At 31.8% G+C, this 21,129-nt stretch overlaps 2 protein-coding genes across 19 annotated transcripts in view; one reads left to right on the top strand and one right to left on the bottom strand.

The window, feature by feature from the left end:
• The window catches only part of Hdac4 (histone deacetylase 4), a 101,974-nt gene that overhangs the window by 70,284 nt on the left and 10,561 nt on the right, over positions 1-21,129 (top strand). For 8 of the 18 annotated variants that reach the window (XM_072889136.1, XM_072889135.1, XM_072889130.1 and 5 more), the window contains 5 exons: positions 2,255-2,314; positions 7,874-8,040; positions 15,041-15,145; positions 19,753-19,875; positions 20,330-20,412. In XM_072889136.1, the coding sequence (XP_072745237.1) occupies positions 2,255-2,314; positions 7,874-8,040; positions 15,041-15,145; positions 19,753-19,875; positions 20,330-20,412 (538 nt within the window). Of the gene's footprint in view, positions 1-2,254; positions 2,315-5,064; positions 8,041-15,040; positions 15,146-19,752; positions 19,876-20,329; positions 20,413-21,129 lie in introns of those variants that run through there. The other 10 variants (XM_072889137.1, XM_072889133.1, XM_072889140.1 and 7 more) reach the window with 8 other exon arrangements.
• Positions 12,329-13,897, bottom strand: LOC140663521 (uncharacterized). The gene is made up of 3 exons (XM_072887751.1): positions 13,501-13,897; positions 12,904-13,108; positions 12,329-12,529 (listed from the first exon to the last, which is right to left on the bottom strand). Exons 1-3 carry the CDS (start codon positions 13,764-13,766, stop codon positions 12,329-12,331), a joined length of 672 nt encoding a protein of 223 aa, XP_072743852.1. The 5' UTR covers positions 13,767-13,897.

Here is a 21,129-nt window from a genome sequence, read left to right as displayed (position 1 = left end):
GTCCAAAATATTTTGAGAATATTTTAACATATTTTTTAATACTAAATTTGAATTTTTTTGAAATCTATAAAACATTAAAAGGATATTTTTAGCCAAAGATTTTTTTTAAATTCGATAGAATAGTTAAAACATCAATTGAGTGATTGTATCAAGAACCGTGATATAAGAGTATACATATTTATTCTCTTAAAATATGGAACTTTCGAAACATGATTGCGCTCAAACTATTTCGCTATGTAATCACGAATTATGCGGGCCATTCAGGTATAACAAACCATAGCCGATAAAATGGTGATTAATCTTCAATAATAATAGATCAGAGGCGTGCTCGATGCTAAGGTCATCGCGATGACTGTACCGGCACTCGTCGGACTATTACGGCCTTCGACTAAAAATAGACTGGGTGACTTTGTGATTATGGTATTATACGCGTAGATTTATTCGAATCGAATGAACAAAAGAAGCTGCACAACGATAGATTAGATAGAACGATATCATCTATAATATCTAATAATCAACGAGAACGTTTTTTTTTTTTTTTTGTTTTCATATTTACTTGCACTTTATATTGATCGAATTTTTCAAAAATATTTTTTATTATAAATGCATACACATATCGCAGATGAAAATTAAATCGCACAATTTATTTTCTGAACCGATTCCAGTTCCATTTGATTCAGTAACCATTGTCATTCGATGCGTAGATAACCACAATTTTCTGATATCTAAAACGAAATCCATAAATTTTATATCGGTCAAATAATTTCTTTAATAAAGTCTTTTTTTAATTAAAATATTATAATTAAAACTGATGAATGTTTTTCGTATGCCTATTAAAACTTTTAAAATCCATCTGTAATGAATTATTTTTCCCTTACTTTTTTAAATTATATATACGTACTATTTAAATACAAAAACTGAAGAGTTATTATATTTTGACAGTCTAATTAACATATATAAAGTATGAAACACAAGATAGTATAATGCATTTCCGAAGCAATAGTTTTTGAACAATAGATCTTTGCCTTGAAGTTATACGACCAGAGCGATTATTGGAATTTTTGTGAGCGTTTGTTTATTCGGAATTTTTTTTTTTAATAATCGATAACAAGATACGTATGATAAGGGCCTGATAACCATCTCATCTTAAGTTGCGACGATAAGGTTCACCATTTATTGGCTCGCCCGCTCGCCGCTTGAAATCTGAGAATAACGCGACATCATCTCAGGTTTGTAGTAAGCGAGACGTTTTAGATGAAACGCACGAAAAGGACGTGATGGTGTGCTTTATCTAATCACAGGGCAGCTCGACTTGCGTTCAAGATTAGCACAGAACCGGCGCACAATGCATCTCATGATCATATTTTCTCTCGCATTAGAGAGCATTTAATAAAATAAGTCTGTGGAACAAAATTCAATTATTAATTCTCGTATGATTAAAAATGGCAAGTTAGAAAGATTTCACCTATGCATCATGTAAGAAATAATTGCATGATACAAGGAGAAGGATAAGTAGGTTTAGTATAAATAAACTTATTATCAGTATATGCATTTTTCTCAAATTTGTAGATCACTCGAAATTTAATTATCAGTTTTCAGATAAGAACATTTTGTCTTTTTTAGATTTCTCTGTCATTGATTTCTATAGATGTAAATTAAGCTGACAGGAAATTAAAGTCTTCAATTGAAATGTACGAATCTAAAATTGAAACTATTAAAAATTAATAATTCTCTTAGTTTACAGTTTTACCCATTTCAAGTTTTTAATTCAAAACTTGAGTAATTTTATGTAAAATTATACACAAGAAGATAGATGTATCATGCTTAATATAATCAATTTTTCTTCATTCTTATTTTAAGATATAAATACTTGTATATCATTTTTATTTTTTTTTTTTTTTTTTTACTTCATTATCCACGTGTAGAAAATCGAATGGAAACTGCGTACGGTCACAAGAATCTACGATCCAAGATAAGCTGACCGGTTGTAATTGAAGTATGCGACGCCATCGCTATCATCAATCGTGATATAATAGTTCACGATAGTTTGCTCGGGGCATCTCTTACTCGTAATTCAAATAGGCTGACGTCAATCGGCAGTTTGCCATTATTTATGCATATCGACGGCTTCTCGTACAAATTGCAATATTTATTTGTGAATTTGTGATTGCGCTTGATAGTGCAACGAGCTAATATTTACTGTTTTTTTTCTGTATTTACCTCAGTTTTGTAAAACGCTTGTCATTTGTTTCAGAAGACGTGGGCTACAGAAGTGTCGAGATCACGTCCGCCTTCACGCATCTGCCTCAAAAGGGTAAGCATTTTTGCTACTGTTATCTCAAATTTTCGTTGATCGATGCAGTTTTTTTCTTTAACAAATTATGTATACAAATTTAATTATCGTGCCGTTTCTACAATTTTAAACTAAACGTAGTATTTTCAAATTATCGTAGTTTTTAAATTTTAAATAAAAATCGCGTGATTGTAAAAAATATATATGTATATATTTTATATGTGAAGATTCGAAAATTGAAAGTATATATAATTTGTAACTTCTCAGAGAAACACTCATACATAGATTGTAGACAGTGTCAACAATTGATAAATTTATTAGAATTGATTCTTTATTAATCAATATCATTTTAAGATTTTCGGTTTTCAAATTGAACTTTTGTTTCGGATTGAAGTTGTAGAAGCTGTACTGTATATGATATTGAGCGCGATATATTTAGACGCATACAATCTAACAATAAGTTGGCAACTATTATTTGCCAACATGTTGATTAAGCAATGGTGAATCATACGTTTTGGAAATGTTATGTTAAAATTCTAAAAAATTGTTTGTTTATAAGTTTAATTCGTTTCTAAATATATCCGGTTCCGAACATAACTGTCTCGAAAGGCAGCAGCCGCAAAGGGAAAAGGATAAAGAAATGGCGAAAACAGATTTTAGGAACACAAATGTTATTTCCAAGTCATAATAACTGGTATAACTGGTATAACCGGTATAACCATAATCGACGTGGGAGGCGCATACGAAGGGAGGGAGAGGTATATTACCGCCAAACTGTTTGCGCATCTATAATATAAATTTCGAGTTTGCTGAGCCAATCCTCAATTTTGCCATTCGGTTGGTATTACTATTTTCGTAAATACGATAACTGATCTTTCTGTTTTTTTTTTTTTTTTTTTTTTTTTCGTTATAAATCTCTCTTGTGTATAATAAAACATTAATATTAATATCAATCATTTTTTTTACTTACAGATAAGTTAGAGTAGTAAAAAAATATGCATTAATAAGAGAGTAAAAAATATTAAAATAATATAAAGTATATTTGTATTCTAAAAGAGTACTGCATATAAAATATTATTCTTAGATATTACAAACTATTTACTGAACAAAAATTCTTTAAAGATATTATTCTCATAAAATTTGCAAATCAAGAATATTGAATTAATCAATTAGGTATTATATATTCCTTTTGACGTTTGTACTACGTGTTACACGTGTTATTGATCTGTGAAATGCATTTAATAAATGTGAGTTAAAGAATTAAGTGATACTTAATATAAGAATTAAGTAATACATATTTTTATAATGTAATGCATATATATATATATAATGCTATATACTATACATGTAATACCTAAATAAAGGTTTACAGATAAAGAAATTTTATTCAGAGCACGATACTAAATATGCGACGCATGATGATTAGCATAATTACACGAGCATATTCAAAGAGACATATATCTCGTTACATAATGAAAAAAGAAAAATATCCGAGAAAAAGATATAATATGATGAGCGATTAAGAATTGACGTAATAATTTTATTTTGTTGCGCACGTGTATAGATAGACGTAATACGTACATGCGCGTGTTCCCACGCGCGTACACATACGTATTATTATTCACGCACGATTATCAATGTATCTAAATTTATCGAAGTCTATTAAAACGCGGCATTAAACTTGTGTTTCGCACATTTTGCGATTAATTTTTTCAAATATTTGTCTTTTTATATCCACATTTTTAAACTTTTATTTCCACACTTCAGATCCGATAATCTTGAGCGTTATAAAATAGAATTTTTTCATCATTTTTCGGCACTTGAACGAAACACGAAAGTAAAGTAATATACTTACATACGTTTGATCCTTGACATGAAGAGCATACGTAATACTTACAAAAATGAAGTTATTTTCTATTCTTCTGTACAATGTAAGCTATGAATATATAATACTATAGAAGTCCCTTTATATATCTGCATACATTTTGTCATAAAGATTTAGAGATAGAACTCTTTGAAACATATCTGATTTTAATATTACTCTACAAAATCACTATAAAACTTGTATAAAACTCATAAAGTATAATGTATCAATGTATAGTAAGAAAAAAGGTTGAGAAGAGAGAACAATTTAATTTTGAGGAAAATATTGTATCAGAATATTTTTTACATTGTATCAGAATATTTTTTTATTCATACTATGCGTCTTGCTGATGTTAAATTTTTTTTATTACTACAAATTTTGATTAATATTTATAACGATATATTATAATAAATTATAATAACTTATTTATAATTATCTTTGATATTTTTTTAAGAAAATTTTATAATATCATATTTATATAAATCTTTTAAATACAAATCTAACTTTGAGTAAAAATAATATTGACATCTATTTTAATTATTTTATTTAACGTTTAATTAGAAAATAATGTTTAAAATTTTTGTGATTTGGTTTTGTATTATATCTTTGTCATTTGTCAGGAAATATACCACTTTCACATTTATCACATTCGTCATAACGCAACAGAAAAATATATACATATATATATAGAAATAAATATATACATATTTTAATAAAGATAAAATGAAGGTTAAAGAATAAAATTATAAAGGTCGATTTTGAATAGTAGTTTGAATAGCAAACTGTAAGAACATCTTTTTTTTTCACAAAAGTTTTTTTGAAAAGAAATTTTCATACGCTTATTTATATCGATAAACATTAAAGAAGTAGAAATAGAAGTTTTCAATAGAAGTATCAAGTATAAATTTTTCATTTATTTAGCCTTTATAGAGCATTTCTTTAGTATAGCCTATATTATAGTCTGTCTTTGTTGGAGCAAAAGCAGAGAAGCAATTCTTCGCTTACAAAATATTGTTATTCAAAATTAAATGATAATTAAGTTATACAATGAAAAAAAGATTTGGATACTTTTTTGCGGGTCACATTATTAGAATATGAGTGAAGATCGAAGGAAAAGTCACGGATAGACGGTACAAAGTTGACACGTGATTTCAAAAAAGTACAAAAGCTTGACTTCTACAATAAATCTCTTTATCTCTTCACTCGTGTCGTTATATACGTCGTATAATTACGCTTTAGCAGCAAATTAACATATTTCTCTGGCGAAAAATTATTCATCGCTCTCAAAGCACGACGCGTAGTCGAGCAGAGAGAGCACACGTGTTCAAAAACGTCAATCACGCGATTGGCGAATCCTCTTGCTGGCTTCCCACTTCGATGCGCTACACACTGACATCCATCATGAATAATGAGAAATTATCAGAACGGCTCCTAGTCGAGATCGGGGGGAGGGGGGATGATTTCGTATCTTTTCCGCTCCCCTCTTCCTTATTTTTTTATGTGTCACAGTTTCTCCCTCTCTGTTTCTCTCACCTCGCATCTTGGCTCGCGTAATCGCTTCCAGCGCAAGCTAAATTTAGCGCTGACCGTTGCTTTTGCCGAGCGATATATATAAGCCTCCTCCTCCTCGCGGTCGCCATCGTTTCCTGCACGCGCGCACGTCGAGGTCGCGAGACGCCGTCAAGAGAAAACACAACGAGTCCCACCTGTGAAGCTCGCGCGTGTTGCACGACGACCACGAGGAGAGAGAGAAGAAGCCACTGGATCGTTGGTGAAATAAATATTTTTTCGACCAACATGGCACGATCGTGAGCGAGGCATTTTGTATTGATTCTAAAACTAGGAGTGCGTCGCGTCAAGAGCAGCTTGAACTTGTGACTTCCAACGCTGATAACCGGACTCTGTGAACGCTTTATCGCGACACGCGCGTCTTGGAATTTCGTCACAGTGTAAAATTCGCTCGTGCGGCTCTTGAGTTTCTAATGAAGCGTATCGCTTTTAGTGCGCAATTTCCGATCAATTACGACACATCGCCCATCGGCGGCACGTGTGCGATAAATTAGTCGTAGTGCGAGAATGTTTAAACTTGCCTACAAAATTCGACGATAAAAGTCAAACAGGTACTGTGATTAATCAGCGAGTCTTCTCTTTCTCTCGAAATTTCGAGTGAAATTGTCCTTAGGAGAATTTTGATTTTAGACTTTTAACGGAAACGTAGAAAAATTGCGAAAATAGAGAGTGCGGGTCTGTATGTGAACCTTGCGTTGCAAATCGATCGAGCGATAAGCGACAGTTCGTGCGCGCGTTGCGTATACGTGTGTGTATTGCGCGTAATAAACACTAAAAATAGCCGCGTTATCGCACCGCGAACGAATAACGAGGCGATAAACATCGTCGCGACACACGCGCGGTCGCTCACGAATTCCTCGAGTTTTCTCTTCGATTGTCGTGTGATAATTAGAAGAGAGAGAGAGAGAGAGAGAGAGAGAGAGAGAGAGAGAGAGAGAGAGAGAGAGAGAGACGTCACCTTGCTTTTTTATCGTTTTTCGTTCTCTTTATTCCCGAGCCGGCCACAGTGAGAGGACCCAAGAAGACAGATATCAACGTTCTCACGAAATTACGCATCTCGCAAATTACACGACTCGACAGACTGTTTTAAAATTACTCTCACCTAACAAAAAATAAATTAAAAAAAAGAATAGAAATTGGCACGGATTAGTGTAATCGCGCGTTTTCCAGAAACTGAAATTGTTTTTGAAACCAGCAAACCCGAAGGACGCAAAAAAACTTTGGCTGTTTCCACTATTTATGGGCGAGAATCTTCGCCTTCCTCAATATTTCATATTTGACAACGTTTTAAAAACTTTTTCGAAGAGAGAGAGAGAGAGAGAAAGATAGATATTTAAAACAAGAATTTAAACTTCAAAATATGAAGAAATTACCATCGACGATTTTAGTTGTGTGTGTTGATTTCTTTCCGATATTTAAATTAAATGTAAATTGTGGAAATATTGCAGCGTGTGCTGTTGAATAAATATCGATAAGAACCATCAAGACAACAGTTGGCTGGTAGCAAGTGAAATATCGCTCATGTATTAATGGACGAATATTGATAAAGATCGAGACATCAGAAAGTGAGGAGGGAAACGATGACGGTTTCGAAGCGGGATTTCATATATACCAGTTATTATGACTTTTCAGTCCAACTAATAAATATTCCATTTCTCAAATTACGACATAATATATTCTGTTTTGTAAACAAAAAAAGAAACATATTCGCACAGTGCGTTTATTTTGCAGACGTCAAAATCGCTGTCTAAATTTCATTCGAGATTAATTCTTCTCGAACGGACGGTCAATTTATCATGTCCGATCGTAATCGGTTTTTACAAAGAAATTACGAAGAAAAGATAAGAAAAAATATAAGTACAGATAGATTAATAAATACATATCTAATATAAAATTGGATATTAGAAACGGAGAAATATATATTTTGTAAAAAAGAGAAATATATATCTTGTAAAAAGAGGGGCAAAAAAATATGAAGATTTACATGGAGCGAGCGAGCGCGTTCGAGCGATATCCGCGCGCGGAAAGTTCGAGCGTGAAACTCGCCGGCGATCATCATTATCACCACGGGTCGTCCGTCCATCGTCACGCGATTACTCACGAAAGCATGTTATCGGACGTGTGTTGTTGTTATTACATGTGCGTAGAGATGGCCAGGGATACGCCGAGCTCGCCGATGCCGCGACCGCGAGATTTGGGCGCCGGCGGCGGGGGAGGCGCGGCGACGGCCACCCTTACTTCCGGCGCTTATCACGCTGCAGCAACCGACACCGCCAACTTGCATGGCCACGCGCTGCAGCAAAGGATCCTCGAGGTAACGTATTTGTGGTAATATATGTGTGCACCGAAAAAATTGTATCTTTATATCTTTCTCTAAAATAAGCGTCAAAAGAATCCTTTTGATTTAAGAGAGAAATCTGTAAAGATTAAAGTAGTGTCATTTTTTAACATGTAATATATATATATTGAATATGATATTTTCTTACTATTGTATTATTTAACATTTGATTATTAATTTCAAAGATAACAAAAAATTTCACAAGTAGACATTTGCTATGATGACAACTTTGACAAGTTAAATATACGGTTTTTATTTAATTCGATTTAATTTATAAATAAATAAGGTATTTTAAAAAATATCACGCAAAAAAGAAAATATATTCTTATATACGTTTCGAGAATACAATTTTTTTCGGTGCATATATACATATACATATGTGTACAATGGGTCATTGTGTGTATGACATGAATTCGGAAGGTTGATTTTTTTATGAAATACGTTATGTCAATTATATAATATCAGGGTGTCTACTCCCTGGAAAAACACAGAAAACTTGGAATTGTCAGGAATTTTTTTGTATCTGAAGATATCAGATATTTATCATGGAATTTTATTGATTCTGGGAATTTTTTAAAAATTCCCTTTCTGATGCTTTTAATGCAAGCAATTCATCGATAAACCAAATTGTGAGTTATCTATTTTTGTTTATATAATGTTTACAATTCAATTTTTAACAAAATATTGAATGTACAGTACATATTTTTTTTATTTTTAGTAACAAAAAATGAAATTGTTATGCAAATAAAAAAAATATTTATCTTACGAAAAATTATCTATTCATTTTTTTCAGTACATTTATGAATCTAATATTTCAAACTTAAGTGGCTCTGTGTTTTTCTTCTTCACGAGTAAAAAACATTAGAAAATGCATACAATAAAAAAAGAACTCGTTAGAAAGTTGCACCAAAAAATCTTTAACATATATTCTCTTTATTTGAAATTTTGAAGAAAAATATTTTTTATGAAGAACAGGGAAAATTTGCAGAAAATTTTTTACAAGATTTGTAGATAAGTACTGCGCGCCTTTCAATCGAATCTTATATATTATATTAGATATATTGCCAATCTTTTCGTGAAAATAAATACCTCAACTCTTTTTTATAAAATATTTGCCAAATTCTTCAAGTTGCAGTAGCAAATGTAGAAAATTTATATAATGCATATAATATTATGATTTGATAATCTCTAGAAATTATTTGTAGTATAATTTATATATGTATACAAAAAAGTAATATTTTTTAATATTGAAAAATACACTGAATATAAATTTCTTGCGATACTGATAGGCTAAGACACGTGATGTTGAAATATTTTTTTGATATATGATATTTAGAGTGATAAAAAAGTTAGATTTTGTTATTTTAAAAAGAAGGAACATATTTTTTTATTTAATATTACCAAAATTATTTTATATTAAATCCTTTCATGAAAAAAGAGAACTTGTACGATGTACAAATATTTATGTATGTTATTTTAAATCATATTTTTTTTTTTTAATAAAAGGATTTGATATCAAATGAATTCTAAAAAAGGATATGTGAATCTGTTGTGCGAATATTGTGTTGAAATAAATTGCAGTGATGATTGGAACTATGTATCGCAGAAATTTTCCTGTCGAAATTTTATATACGATGAAGTTTAGATTACTGCAACCGAGTTCACACAGTTTCGGGTGAGTTCGATCGATCGTGCGCTCTTTAGTTACATTGCAATTAAGTTCAAGGTCGCCGATACTTTCGTGAAAGCCAGATTTAATGCTTGCGGAGAAAAGGCCGGAAAGAAAACATACATAAGTATATCGCGTATTTTCTGTAACTGTAGTATTACGTTTTATTACATTGCATTAATCAAGTCTCGTCAAGTCTTCAAAAACAAAAAGGTAAAAAGAATCTTTAAATATCTATAAATGCATACATAAAATATAGTTAAGAATATCGCATACATAACGTATTTCATAGCGTGTAGCGCATATTTAATTTCGATCCTAAATGCATTTTAATGACGTTTATCTTTTTCAACCGAAGTCGTCTCTCTTGCAGCCTTGTATTATTTTACTTTTTTCTTATTTTGTCGATATTATTTCTCATTAATTTTCTTTAGTAGAAATTGAATGAATCGGAAGCAAATTCCAACTTTTAAATCGAGATAATATAATTTCTTTATAGTACTTAAGGATATTTTATATGAAAAAAATTTTTTTTTATAACGTTACGATAACACATACATACACGTTACTTTAACATATTTTAATAAAAATTTAGGCTAACATAAATTTGGAATTAGTTTCTTTCTAGAGAGATTTGAAGAATATAATAATAGGGGAAAGAATTAATTCACACAATCGTACAATCGTGAGTTTTTTTCTTCAAAAAATTTGTTATTAAAATTATCATAGTCTAGCGTATTTTTTTCTGCTTTGTCGCATATTATGTACATATATATGATGGAACGGAATTGATTACGCATATATATATCGATTGTTTAGCGGAAGTCTTGATATACCACGAGAACGCATATCGCACGTGGTGAAATTGCGTGTGCTACTGCGTAACGCGTGCGTCTTTTTCGTCGAGTAGAATTCAATTACCATACACATTCAATGGAAAACAATGTAAACAGCACAACGGGAGAATAAGAGACATGAGACACCGGAATGAGAAGGGAAGGGAAGGTGTTATTTTCTACGTCTCTATTATCGGAAATATATTTGCGAACGAAATTCATAAATAAAATTGATAAATGACGGTAAGCTTACCTCTAATATTTCGTTAGATCTTGTTAATAACTAACTTTATTTTAGAAAAAAATTTAATGATTAAAGGTATATAGATCCACACACATTTGGGCGTATTTACACATATACATTTTATTTATATATTTCAATCTATATATTTTTTCACAGTAATATATATTTTTAATCCACATTATAATCCATTATATGATTTATGTTTGTTATTTTTTTATTTTTTGGATATTATTATTATTTATTTTTATAAATTCTATAATCTCAAAAAATATAATTATAAGATTATATAGGACTGTACATATACATATTTCTTTTGTCGAAGTGTTTGAAGAGACTTTTTAAATACTTGTCTATATCAGTTAGTTCTTTGAATTTTTTAGATTGGACGAAAGAAATAAAATCTAAAGAAACTTGGACAATCTTTTCGGAATACAGATTATTATTGCGAAAAAGTAAACGATTATTTGCATTCGCGCATTTCTTTGTCGAACTGTTGTTTTCACAGTTTTTTGTCATATTTTTATAGTTAAAAACGTGTGCGATTACATTAATAGATTCGTAAAATAATTTTCTTGTTATGAAATGAGAAAATAAAAGCATAATGATACCTGCAGCTATTACATAATATGATTTTATTGCATTCATAAACACACAATACATGTAAAAGATATATAAAACGTTGTAACTTATCATCTTATATTTACAAATATATTTATAGAAACACATTGTATAAATAAGAAAGTTAAAGAATATAAGTTAAAAAGAAGCTATCAAAAAAATTTGTTTGATTTGCGATCTCGTTCAGGTTGATTTGACAACATATCAATGATAAACGAAGTATTCATTTTCTCGCATTACATACACATCACTGCATATATTATTATACACACAAAAGATTTATGTGTATCAATAGTAAAAAATCTTTATTTTTCGCAATCTTTATCTTTAATTTAGATTCAATTGTCCATTGATAATAATTTATTTACAATTTTCTTAATTTAACTTGTAAAGTTTTTCCTAAAATGAGAAAAATATATTTAATATAACATTCAGAAAAAAGCAAATTTTATTGTTATATATATCTTAAATGTCTTAATGTCAGTACTAACTTATTTAATCATAAACAATTTGAAGAATCTCGCAAACTAACACAATAATATTGTGAAGTGTATCAATAGAATTTAGTTTAACCTTGGCCTTAGATGAGCTTTGGCTCTTGAACTATATAACTGATGCAATGTCGATAATGTAAACGTATGACGTTTAATTTTCCCAGGATGACACCTGTATTATGCGCCGAATCAGATGTCAATATCGTTATTATCATATGCGAAGTGCTTTATTTCTTTTTTTTTTATTTATTACTTCTTGCAAATGATAATTTTCAAAAAACAATCTTTGGAGGATGTCGTGGATTTAAAAAAGGCATTAATGATAAATGCCGCATATTTTTCTTGTTGTTGAAAAAAGCTTATTGTTAGTGATAACTCTTTGCGCGATAAGATTTTTTTAAATTTATATTTCTGCAAAAACCTGAAGCTTCGCGGCGATCAATCCGACAATTAGAAAGAGAGTCAAGAGGTTAAAGAAAAGGGCGAGTCGCGTCGTCAGAAACGGCCGTACTGACATCATTGAACCGCGATGATTATTGTATTCGCGTATCCATTCTCGCACCATGATAGTGTTTGGATCTAACATTTTGGGACCTAGAATGGGCTGTAATTAAATTAATTATATATTACTCAAAATAATATCTATACGTAGACTTATCCGCATCATTTAAAAATTTTTAAGTTTTATTTACATACTAGCCTTATATCAATTGGAGCGAAATACAGTGAGACGTAAAAGAAAATTTTATTTTCCAAAGAAAGGGATAATTTTTCTCTTATATTATAGGGATATTTTCTATTTTTTTTTTTTTCGCTTTATCCTTTCTATTACGTGTAACCTGTCCTTTTTTATATTATTTATTATTTCTTACATCTTATTTTATTTACATTTCACTGTATTATAATAGAGCTGATAGGGCTTTATTATCACTTTTATCGGCGGAAGTTATATAATACTAGCATTGTTATATAACTAACAAAATCGCAGGCCAAGGCCACCGAATTCAGCGGCGCCCTGCATAATGGACAAGGTGGTGGTGCAGGTGCTATTCTAACGTCGCAATAACTTGCCAGACATTCCGCGCACAGCAAGTGACCGCAGGGGGCTTTCACGCCGATCTTGGGCGCATTTAAACAGATCGGACAGACTTCGCCGTTGTACGTCACTATGGATTTGTCGTCACTGTCGAGGAAACGAAAGTGCGCCATTATATTCTGTCGCATACATATACACACATATGTGCATACACATACGCTTTTCACGTTATACATTGCTTTTATTCCAGGAGTTAAACGGCCATTAAATGTTGGAGTAAACATCAATGTTTAAATACATATATAATAGTAACATACTCAACGGTTGCATAGAAATAAATTATTTCGCACAAACATTGTAAAAAGAAACTATGAAAAATTATAAAATATTATTTAAAAATAATGATTTTATATTTTATATTATATATTAATTATTAACATTGATAAATATTAATATATTACAAAGATCAATGGTCAATTTATATAAAAAAAAAAAAAAAAATATTAATATTTCAGCATCTTTCTTAAAAATCGTTATACCTCTTAAGCTCTTTTATTTCGGTACTCGAATTGGCACTTGAGTCGTCTAATGTCTCGATTTGAATTTCTCGATTTTGATTTCTACGTAAGTTTCTCCACCTTTCGCCAAACGAACTCTTCCTTCGGAACAACAGAACGCAAATGCCGAAACCTACTGCCAGTACCGTAATTCGAAGAGCGTATCCTTTCCATCCCGAGGTCGGACCTTCACTCGGAGGCATTATGAAAGCGAGGGTTCTCGCTTTATATTGTTCCGTAAAGTTCATTTCACAATTTTCCTCTCAGATTGATTGAATTAATTCAATAATTTTACAAACAATATGCCGATACTTTTTCACGATATATTGCAATGTATATCAATTTATTCGAAAATTTCCAGATCAATATTCGATCAGCTTTGGTTAATAGATTGATGTGTGAATTATGGCGACAGTGACAAAGCGATGTTCAGCTGTCAACTATTTAACGGCTTGAAATTAAAGTCATCGTGAAATTCACTATAAAAATTAACTTTACAAAACTGCATTTTTTTACATAAAATTTGGTGGATATAACTTTAATATAAATTTTAGTTTATTAATCATTTCGGAGATTTCGATTTTTGAGAGCATAGACTCTTCTGTATAGAATTCAACAATTTAAATTATCATTAGGATCCTGTTACTTTAGTAATGACTAATCTGAAATTAAGCAATGACTAAGAAACGCTTTCTCGGAAACTTAATTAAAGTTATTAGGGTTCGAGTTACGCTCATTATCTGCTTTTTTCAATTTGGTTTCTAAGGAGAATAATAAGTAAGTAAGTCTCAAGTTGGCGGAATGTCAATGAGAATCGCAAAAATAATTCTAGCATATATATCCGACATAACTCATAGCGATTTCATATTGATATTACGACGATTGTTGTGTCACGATCGATATCGCGTTCGATTTAAATAATCTTACCCAGTGCAATGGGAATCACATGGTAATAGCGTTCGCGCGCGTGCTTCGTGGATGTAACCAATTGGACGAAATTGTTTTGGTCTTCGTGTCGGCGCAACCCACGCACTTCCTTCTGAGAAAGGACGAGCCAAAGTCGCCCACGTGCGACGAGAACGCGACAACGAAAAACGTTCGACAGACACGGTGAATTGGATTAAACGGATCAAATGCGCGCGCCATGTTGGCGTGAAACTTTGCGCCATACAATACTTTCGCATTTTCACTTGACGTGCAACAAAAGCTTGTTCAGAAACACAGACCTCGTACATAAATCTCCATTTTCGTATTTCTCTCTTTTTTTCCCTTTATTCTCCGTCCGTTTGACAAATTGAAAAAGATAAATATCCGTCCTAGTGATTAATATAATCTGATAAACAGAATTTTAAAAGATTAAATCGTAAAATGCTTTGTGACGACTTTCGATTGAAAAAAAAAAAAATATATACTTCACTTGCGTGAATTATTTACTCCATCTTTCATTCTTCAGATGTCTTTAATATTTTAATTTTCAATTAAAAACATTACAATACCCTTGAGATATCTGGATTTTTTCCAGCTACAGCAACATCATCAGCTTCAACAGCAGCTCCTTCGGCAACAATATCAGGCCCAGGAACGACAATTGGCTGAACTGCACGAGCAACAGATGCATCAACTCAAGGTAAGTCTAATCTTAAAGATTTACACTTCACATATTTATCGATTTGTTACTTTATTATGTGTTTCGATAAATTTAGCTTTTTAATAGTGATCTTATTACTCATCAAAGCTTCTATTTCTGTAAGTTTTTTTAATTTCATATATGTTAAAAAGCTCTCTACGTGTCAAAATTAATACTATTATAAAAGTCTATTTTTTAATTTTGATGTTATTCTTTTTAAAACAAATAAATACTCTCTCTCTTAATTTTTCTCAAATAATTATATATATAGATGACTTTTCTAATTCTTTTTTCCCGAAGATTATCATTTTTCGCGTCTTTTTTTCTGCTCTAGCAAGAATAATTATTTAGCAATATTCTTTTTAACGAATCATTGACTGGATGCATCTATTCTATTAAATGCATCGCGATTCATCAAAAGAACGCGTGCGAAATTGCGGATCGCATCGAGGATCGTCTTTTATTGAACAACACTTGCATCAGCGGTCAGTAACAGTAACAGTAACAGCAACAGCATTAGCAGCCGTGTATTTATTCGTCTATAATAGAGAGGATCCTTCTCTCCTGCTTTTTACCCGATACTCGGCTCTCCCATCCCCGTCACCGTTCGCGATGACAATTCTCTCGAAACGTCATCCTGTACTCTGTTGTCTTTTCCTCTCTCTTTCTTGCTCTCCCTATGCTCTGTCGAAAGTCCAACGGAATATTCCTCTCATTGTCGGCGCGCGTAACATGCGTCACGAAGGCGATAGTAACAATAACGGTTGATCGTGAAAATAAACTGGCTGCATCGTCGCGTCGCGGAATCCCAAGATTCTTGATCAATCGAACTCGCAATCTGTGTTATGTCCATGTGTACACCTGGCTGTCATTTCATGAAAGCCCATAAATTATTTAAAAATTTCGGTGCTTTATTTTCAATAGTTTTATCACAGTCGATAATTTAAATAGGTTTTTTTTTAGTTATTAAACTAGAAATTACCTTTGGTTTGCCACATTACGTATGCAATATGTCACTTTTATCCTGCGAACTTTTTTATATAACATTTTTCGTCAGTTTATACTTTTATGTCACACAGCTTTAGAAAGAGATATGTTTTTTTGAAGCCTTTTAAAAATATCGATTTAAATAAAATTTTAAGCTGTAGCTTTCCAGTTGCAGTAACACTATTACTTGTAACTTGAATGCATTTTAACATGACATGTAACAGCCTGGAGCAGCCAAAAGCTGGTTATTTAAAATAATAATTTATCTCACATACGAACGAAGATTTTATTTTTTGTGTAAAAGATGAAAATCAGGTTAATTGAAAAATTACTCGAAATATCTAATTTCTCGCAAATACGAGAGAATTTTTATCGAATCGCATATAAAAAATTCTTTCGGTCTATTTTCTTTGTATTTTAAGTTGAGTAGCCATCAAAAAGTATTAATAAACGTTTGCGAATATTGTAACATTTTGTTTGAATGTTTCCTTCTTTGAATAAATGTTTGCAAACAACAGTTGGATATTCATCAATTATGCGAATGTTCACAAACATTTTGCGCAGTTGCTAGATATGCAATTTTAGAGTCATTCTATCAAGTATGCGCGAATGCTTTAAAATGATTATATGTATATATATTTTTTTTTTTTGATAATATGTTTATGTAGAATTATAGAACATTCTAGTTCGGTAGAATTATGCGATTCTACATCAAATTGATAACCTTTCCACTTCACATAACGTGTACGCATCGTGACGCTCATTTATCGTAATTATGCATGGATTCATCGTATCCTATAATCTTCTAACACGTGTAACATCGCGTATAAATATGTCATAGAAAATTGCTATTCACCGATGCGAAATACGAGGAATATAAATTAAAATAGACGTGCTCGTGCAACATGTTTTAGAGTAACACGAACTTTGAATTAATATTGTTTCACATAGATAACTCTTATTGCTTATATAAATGAAATCTAGTCTGATTACAAATAGAAGTCTATTTATTGTTAATATAGATATTTTTCATAAATTAAAAAATTTGTACTTTCAAATACACGACGGGTAAAGCGTTTATTATAATTCGATGGTTCATTTATTTTTTTTTATTTTTATTTTTGCTCTGTACTTTATTCTATTTTCACATCGTTACGTTAAAAATATTTCGAAGTAAAATATTTTAAAGTAAAATATGACTCGTAAGAGTCCTGTTTCGACCTGTGAGCAAATTGGATCTTTTTTTCATTTCAATTTGATTAAACACCCGCATAGACGAAATTTACCTGTTCAAAAATTGAGAAGGCTTTATTACAGGGGCGAGAAAGAGAAAGGGTTTTGATTCATTCATTCGTTTTCCTCCCACCTTTGATCGACATCTCATAATGCCTATGCTATTTTCGGCGGTTGAGATACCGTAAACATACCGTTGCACCTGTGGCGCGTGCCGACGTCACTTCCGCCTCCGGCATATTCCGGGCGCGGGAGGTATTAACAGGTGCGCGCAGGTGTTTTCAGTCCTACAGGTGCATTGCGCGCGATCGAAACAGTAATAACTGTTCCGATTTGCTTTATTGCTTGATTGTATTTTGTATCATATAAGATCACGTTGTCCTTCGGTTATTGACTAGCGTGCTAATGTTATTTCATTGATAATTATAAAGTATGATTCGTTATATAATAGATACTAAAAAGATCAAATAAAAGTATTCAATGATGAATATGATGACCATATGTATATATCGTAATATATATATATATATATATATATATATATATATATATATATATATGTATGTACCGTAATGTATGTATCGTACATATATATCAATTATGTACAATATACACAGGGAAAAGAACGACGCTATTATTCAGAAGTATAAATTATTATTTATTATTCGGCAGTAAAATTTATCATCTTTTTCTAAGACTCGTAATGTGTATAAAATATAACAAAGCTTTTCTATAAAAGAAATATTTTCTGTAAATAAGATAAAAATATAAATTTAATCTATTCAACGTTGATTAATTTTTAGATTATTAAATATGTACGTATTAGACCCCATTTTACCTTCAATTTTTTATTATATATTTGTATAATTAATTTCATATCGAATATTTTATTTATATACATATAATTTAAATCTGATCGAGTAAATTATGATTTATGAACTATTATCTCTTAGTTTTAACAATAATACTCGATCGATGATACGAAAAGGAGAAAGGAGAAAGAAATTTTGCGCGTCGGACAGCGCAGTTAGAGACGCGAGTGCTCCACGTGTTTGGTGGATATTAATTGACGAATAACGAGACGTGGCGCGAACGAGAACGATAATGTTGCCAGACGCGTAGAATAGAGATGTGGTAGCGCGATGTTGATGAACTCTGCGAAACGAGTCTCGCTTTCCGCGAGTCGGCTAGTCGCGAGATTCGGAAGTCCCTCCGAGTGGCAAGGCAAGAGAAGACGCGATGATCTTATCGCAAGCGAGCGCGTTATCCGACTTGGCAGCCAGATTTCTAACTGTGTTAATAAATGATTCGACACTCTGGTGATCTCGAATCACGCTGTCACTTCGTTTCGTGACGATCTTCGCCGAATACACCCACGGAAAGAACACTAATCGGAGCAAGAGATTACGGGATACGCGGATTAGATTAATGTTTAACGATGTCCCGGGATTTCGCGCAGGCTTCCACGTGCTATCCGATTAGCTCTATCCGATTTATCTCTCTCCTTTCTATTTTGTTTGTCAAAAAATTAAGACAGTTTTTTTTCTCACGCTTACATATTTCATGACTATTTACACGTTTCAGAATGATTTAATTTTTCCTTATTTTTCTGCTTTAAAGTCAATAGCGCTTTTCATGCATTTGTATTCTTTCCATTGTTAGCAAAGATATTCGACATCACTTTATAAATTAGATATTTATCTCTTTTAAAAATTGTTGAATTAAAAATATATATAGATTTGATCTTTTTTCATCTTGTCAGATCAATATACTTTTAGTCTATAAAATACAAAATGTTTCTTAACATCAATGAAAACTATAACTAGTATAAAGAATATAAAGAAAGGTTTTCTAATATATTATGCTGCATCATGGGAAATATGATTCCTTCTAGGCGAGAAGAGCAAGTCAAATAGCAAATGGAAAATTACTATTGAATCCCATAGTCATTAATGCAGCAGTTGTATGATGCGTTTCATAATCGAGCTAAACTCGTCGATATAATAACGCGGAGAATACGGTTTGCATCGTTTACAGATGATGATTTGAACATACGATTGCGCGTACGTGCCGGATTAAACCAATTAAGATGCAATTCCCGGGGGAAAGAGGGGTGAGAGAGAGAGAGAGTCGAGGGAGGGATCTAATAAATGCTGCCCTTGCGAGCTCCTACGCAATATACATTATCGCGATTGCGAATTCTCGTGTAATTGGATTCTGGTTTTGACCGAATATAATTCTCGCCAATTATCAAAGCTCCAATGTTGACGAGATTTTGCATTCTTTCGCGAAATCCTGTGAATGATAATTTCGAGATATGTGAAAGCGATATGTAGAAGTAGTAAAAAACGAAAAGTTTCTTAAAACAGAATTTGTTTCTGCCGTAGATCTGGGAGCAGCAGAAACAGCTAGAAGAGAGACGAGAAAAGGAGAGGCTGGAGGCTCTCAGGAAGAAGGACAAACACGATCACAGCGCAAACGCGTCCACAGAAGTCAAACAACGCCTTCAGGTAAGTTTCTGCTTTTTTGTTATTTTTTTCAAAATACAATGTACGTATATCAATTTTTAATTACACTTTCAAATTATTTTTGTGCAAGAATTTACCTTTATTTTTCGATAAGTATGCTTATATTTATAAAATTGTCAATTAAGAGGCGATATTATTTCAAAAATTAGATAGATTAATATGTTTTAGTAAACAATGTTTTGCAGTAAAAATAAAAAAAATGATTCAACATATATCGCGGATCAAAGATTAACGATGTTAATAAACTTATTTCTTACGTTAAACGTTTTGTTTCCAAAAAATAGTTTGATTAGAAATTAAAGCAGCGAAACAATTTATCAGACAAGCCGAGTCTAAGTATTGATTTTCCGAGTTTTCGTATCGTGAACGGTATACACTTTAAGTCTGTCGTGCGAGTCTACACAATTCTCTATTTACAAAGTACTTACGATTATAGAGCTTCCTGGTGAACAAGAAACAGAGAGAGGCAGCCGCCGCGGCGAACGGAGCTGTACCTGGTACACCTGCATACAGAAGCTGGTAAGTTAATATGTATACGGGATAAAAGAAAATGAAATTATGCTTTGAAATGTTTTGAGAAGTGGTTCTGATACCTTTGAATCCGGAAAAATTTTTTTTTAATATAAATAAAACTTTGACGCACATACGTATAATAAAGTTTTATTCTGCTTTTAATATTAAACAGATTTTGAGAAAACTCTAATCTGAAGTCTGATTATTAATGCTGAAAATTAATCCATTAGAAACCCTTCTGTCAAATATTTTTTTGTACTTTTAAGAAAGATGAAGATGTTATTCTTTTAGGAGTCTAGACTTTGTATTATATATTATAAGAACAAATGTTTAGAAAAAATATATTACGGCTTATTATGTTTAGAGATGCAGAACTTTCATACTTCACGTTTTAATTTGTTTTATATGGAAAATATTTTTATTTGCCGTATATATATCTGTCATAATTATAGTAGTCATAAATGTTTATATCCTCTTTTTATTTTTAAAAATAGAGACAGGTCGTCAGGTTTTATAGATTACATTATTCCATTTTTAGAAGAACTTAGACTAAAAGGAGCTTTGCTTGTCGATGTTCTGATCAGTTTTGGATGGCACCAGATCAAAATTTGCACGTAATTTTAATTTTAATGGGTCGCGTCGCGATCGTCGTTAGTCTTCGTCGCCGCCGACGAAGTAACGGTAATAGCACAACCTGGCCCAGTTTTCCATTTAGCAACGCCC

Source organism: Anoplolepis gracilipes, chromosome 3 (genome assembly GCF_047496725.1).
Source record: "Anoplolepis gracilipes chromosome 3, ASM4749672v1, whole genome shotgun sequence".
Classification (NCBI taxonomy): Eukaryota; Metazoa; Arthropoda; class Insecta; order Hymenoptera; family Formicidae; genus Anoplolepis; species Anoplolepis gracilipes.
The sequence above is the reverse complement of the archived record's forward strand: the minus strand, read 5'-3'. Positions and strand labels throughout refer to the sequence as shown.

What these genes read in the sequence shown, in the direction of transcription:
- LOC140663521 (XM_072887751.1), bottom strand. Translation starts at nt 13,766, where the DNA reads ATGAACTTTACGGAACAATATAAAGCGAGAACCCTCGCTTTCATAATG. An exon ending in GAAATAAAAGAGCTTAAGAG is followed by an intron (nt 13,109 to 13,500) that starts GTATAACGATTT and finishes TTTCCTCGACAG; the next exon opens with TGACGACAAATCCATAGTGA. An exon ending in TGGCCTTGGCCTGCGATTTT is followed by an intron (nt 12,530 to 12,903) that starts GTTAGTTATATA and finishes ATTTAATTACAG; the next exon opens with CCCATTCTAGGTCCCAAAAT.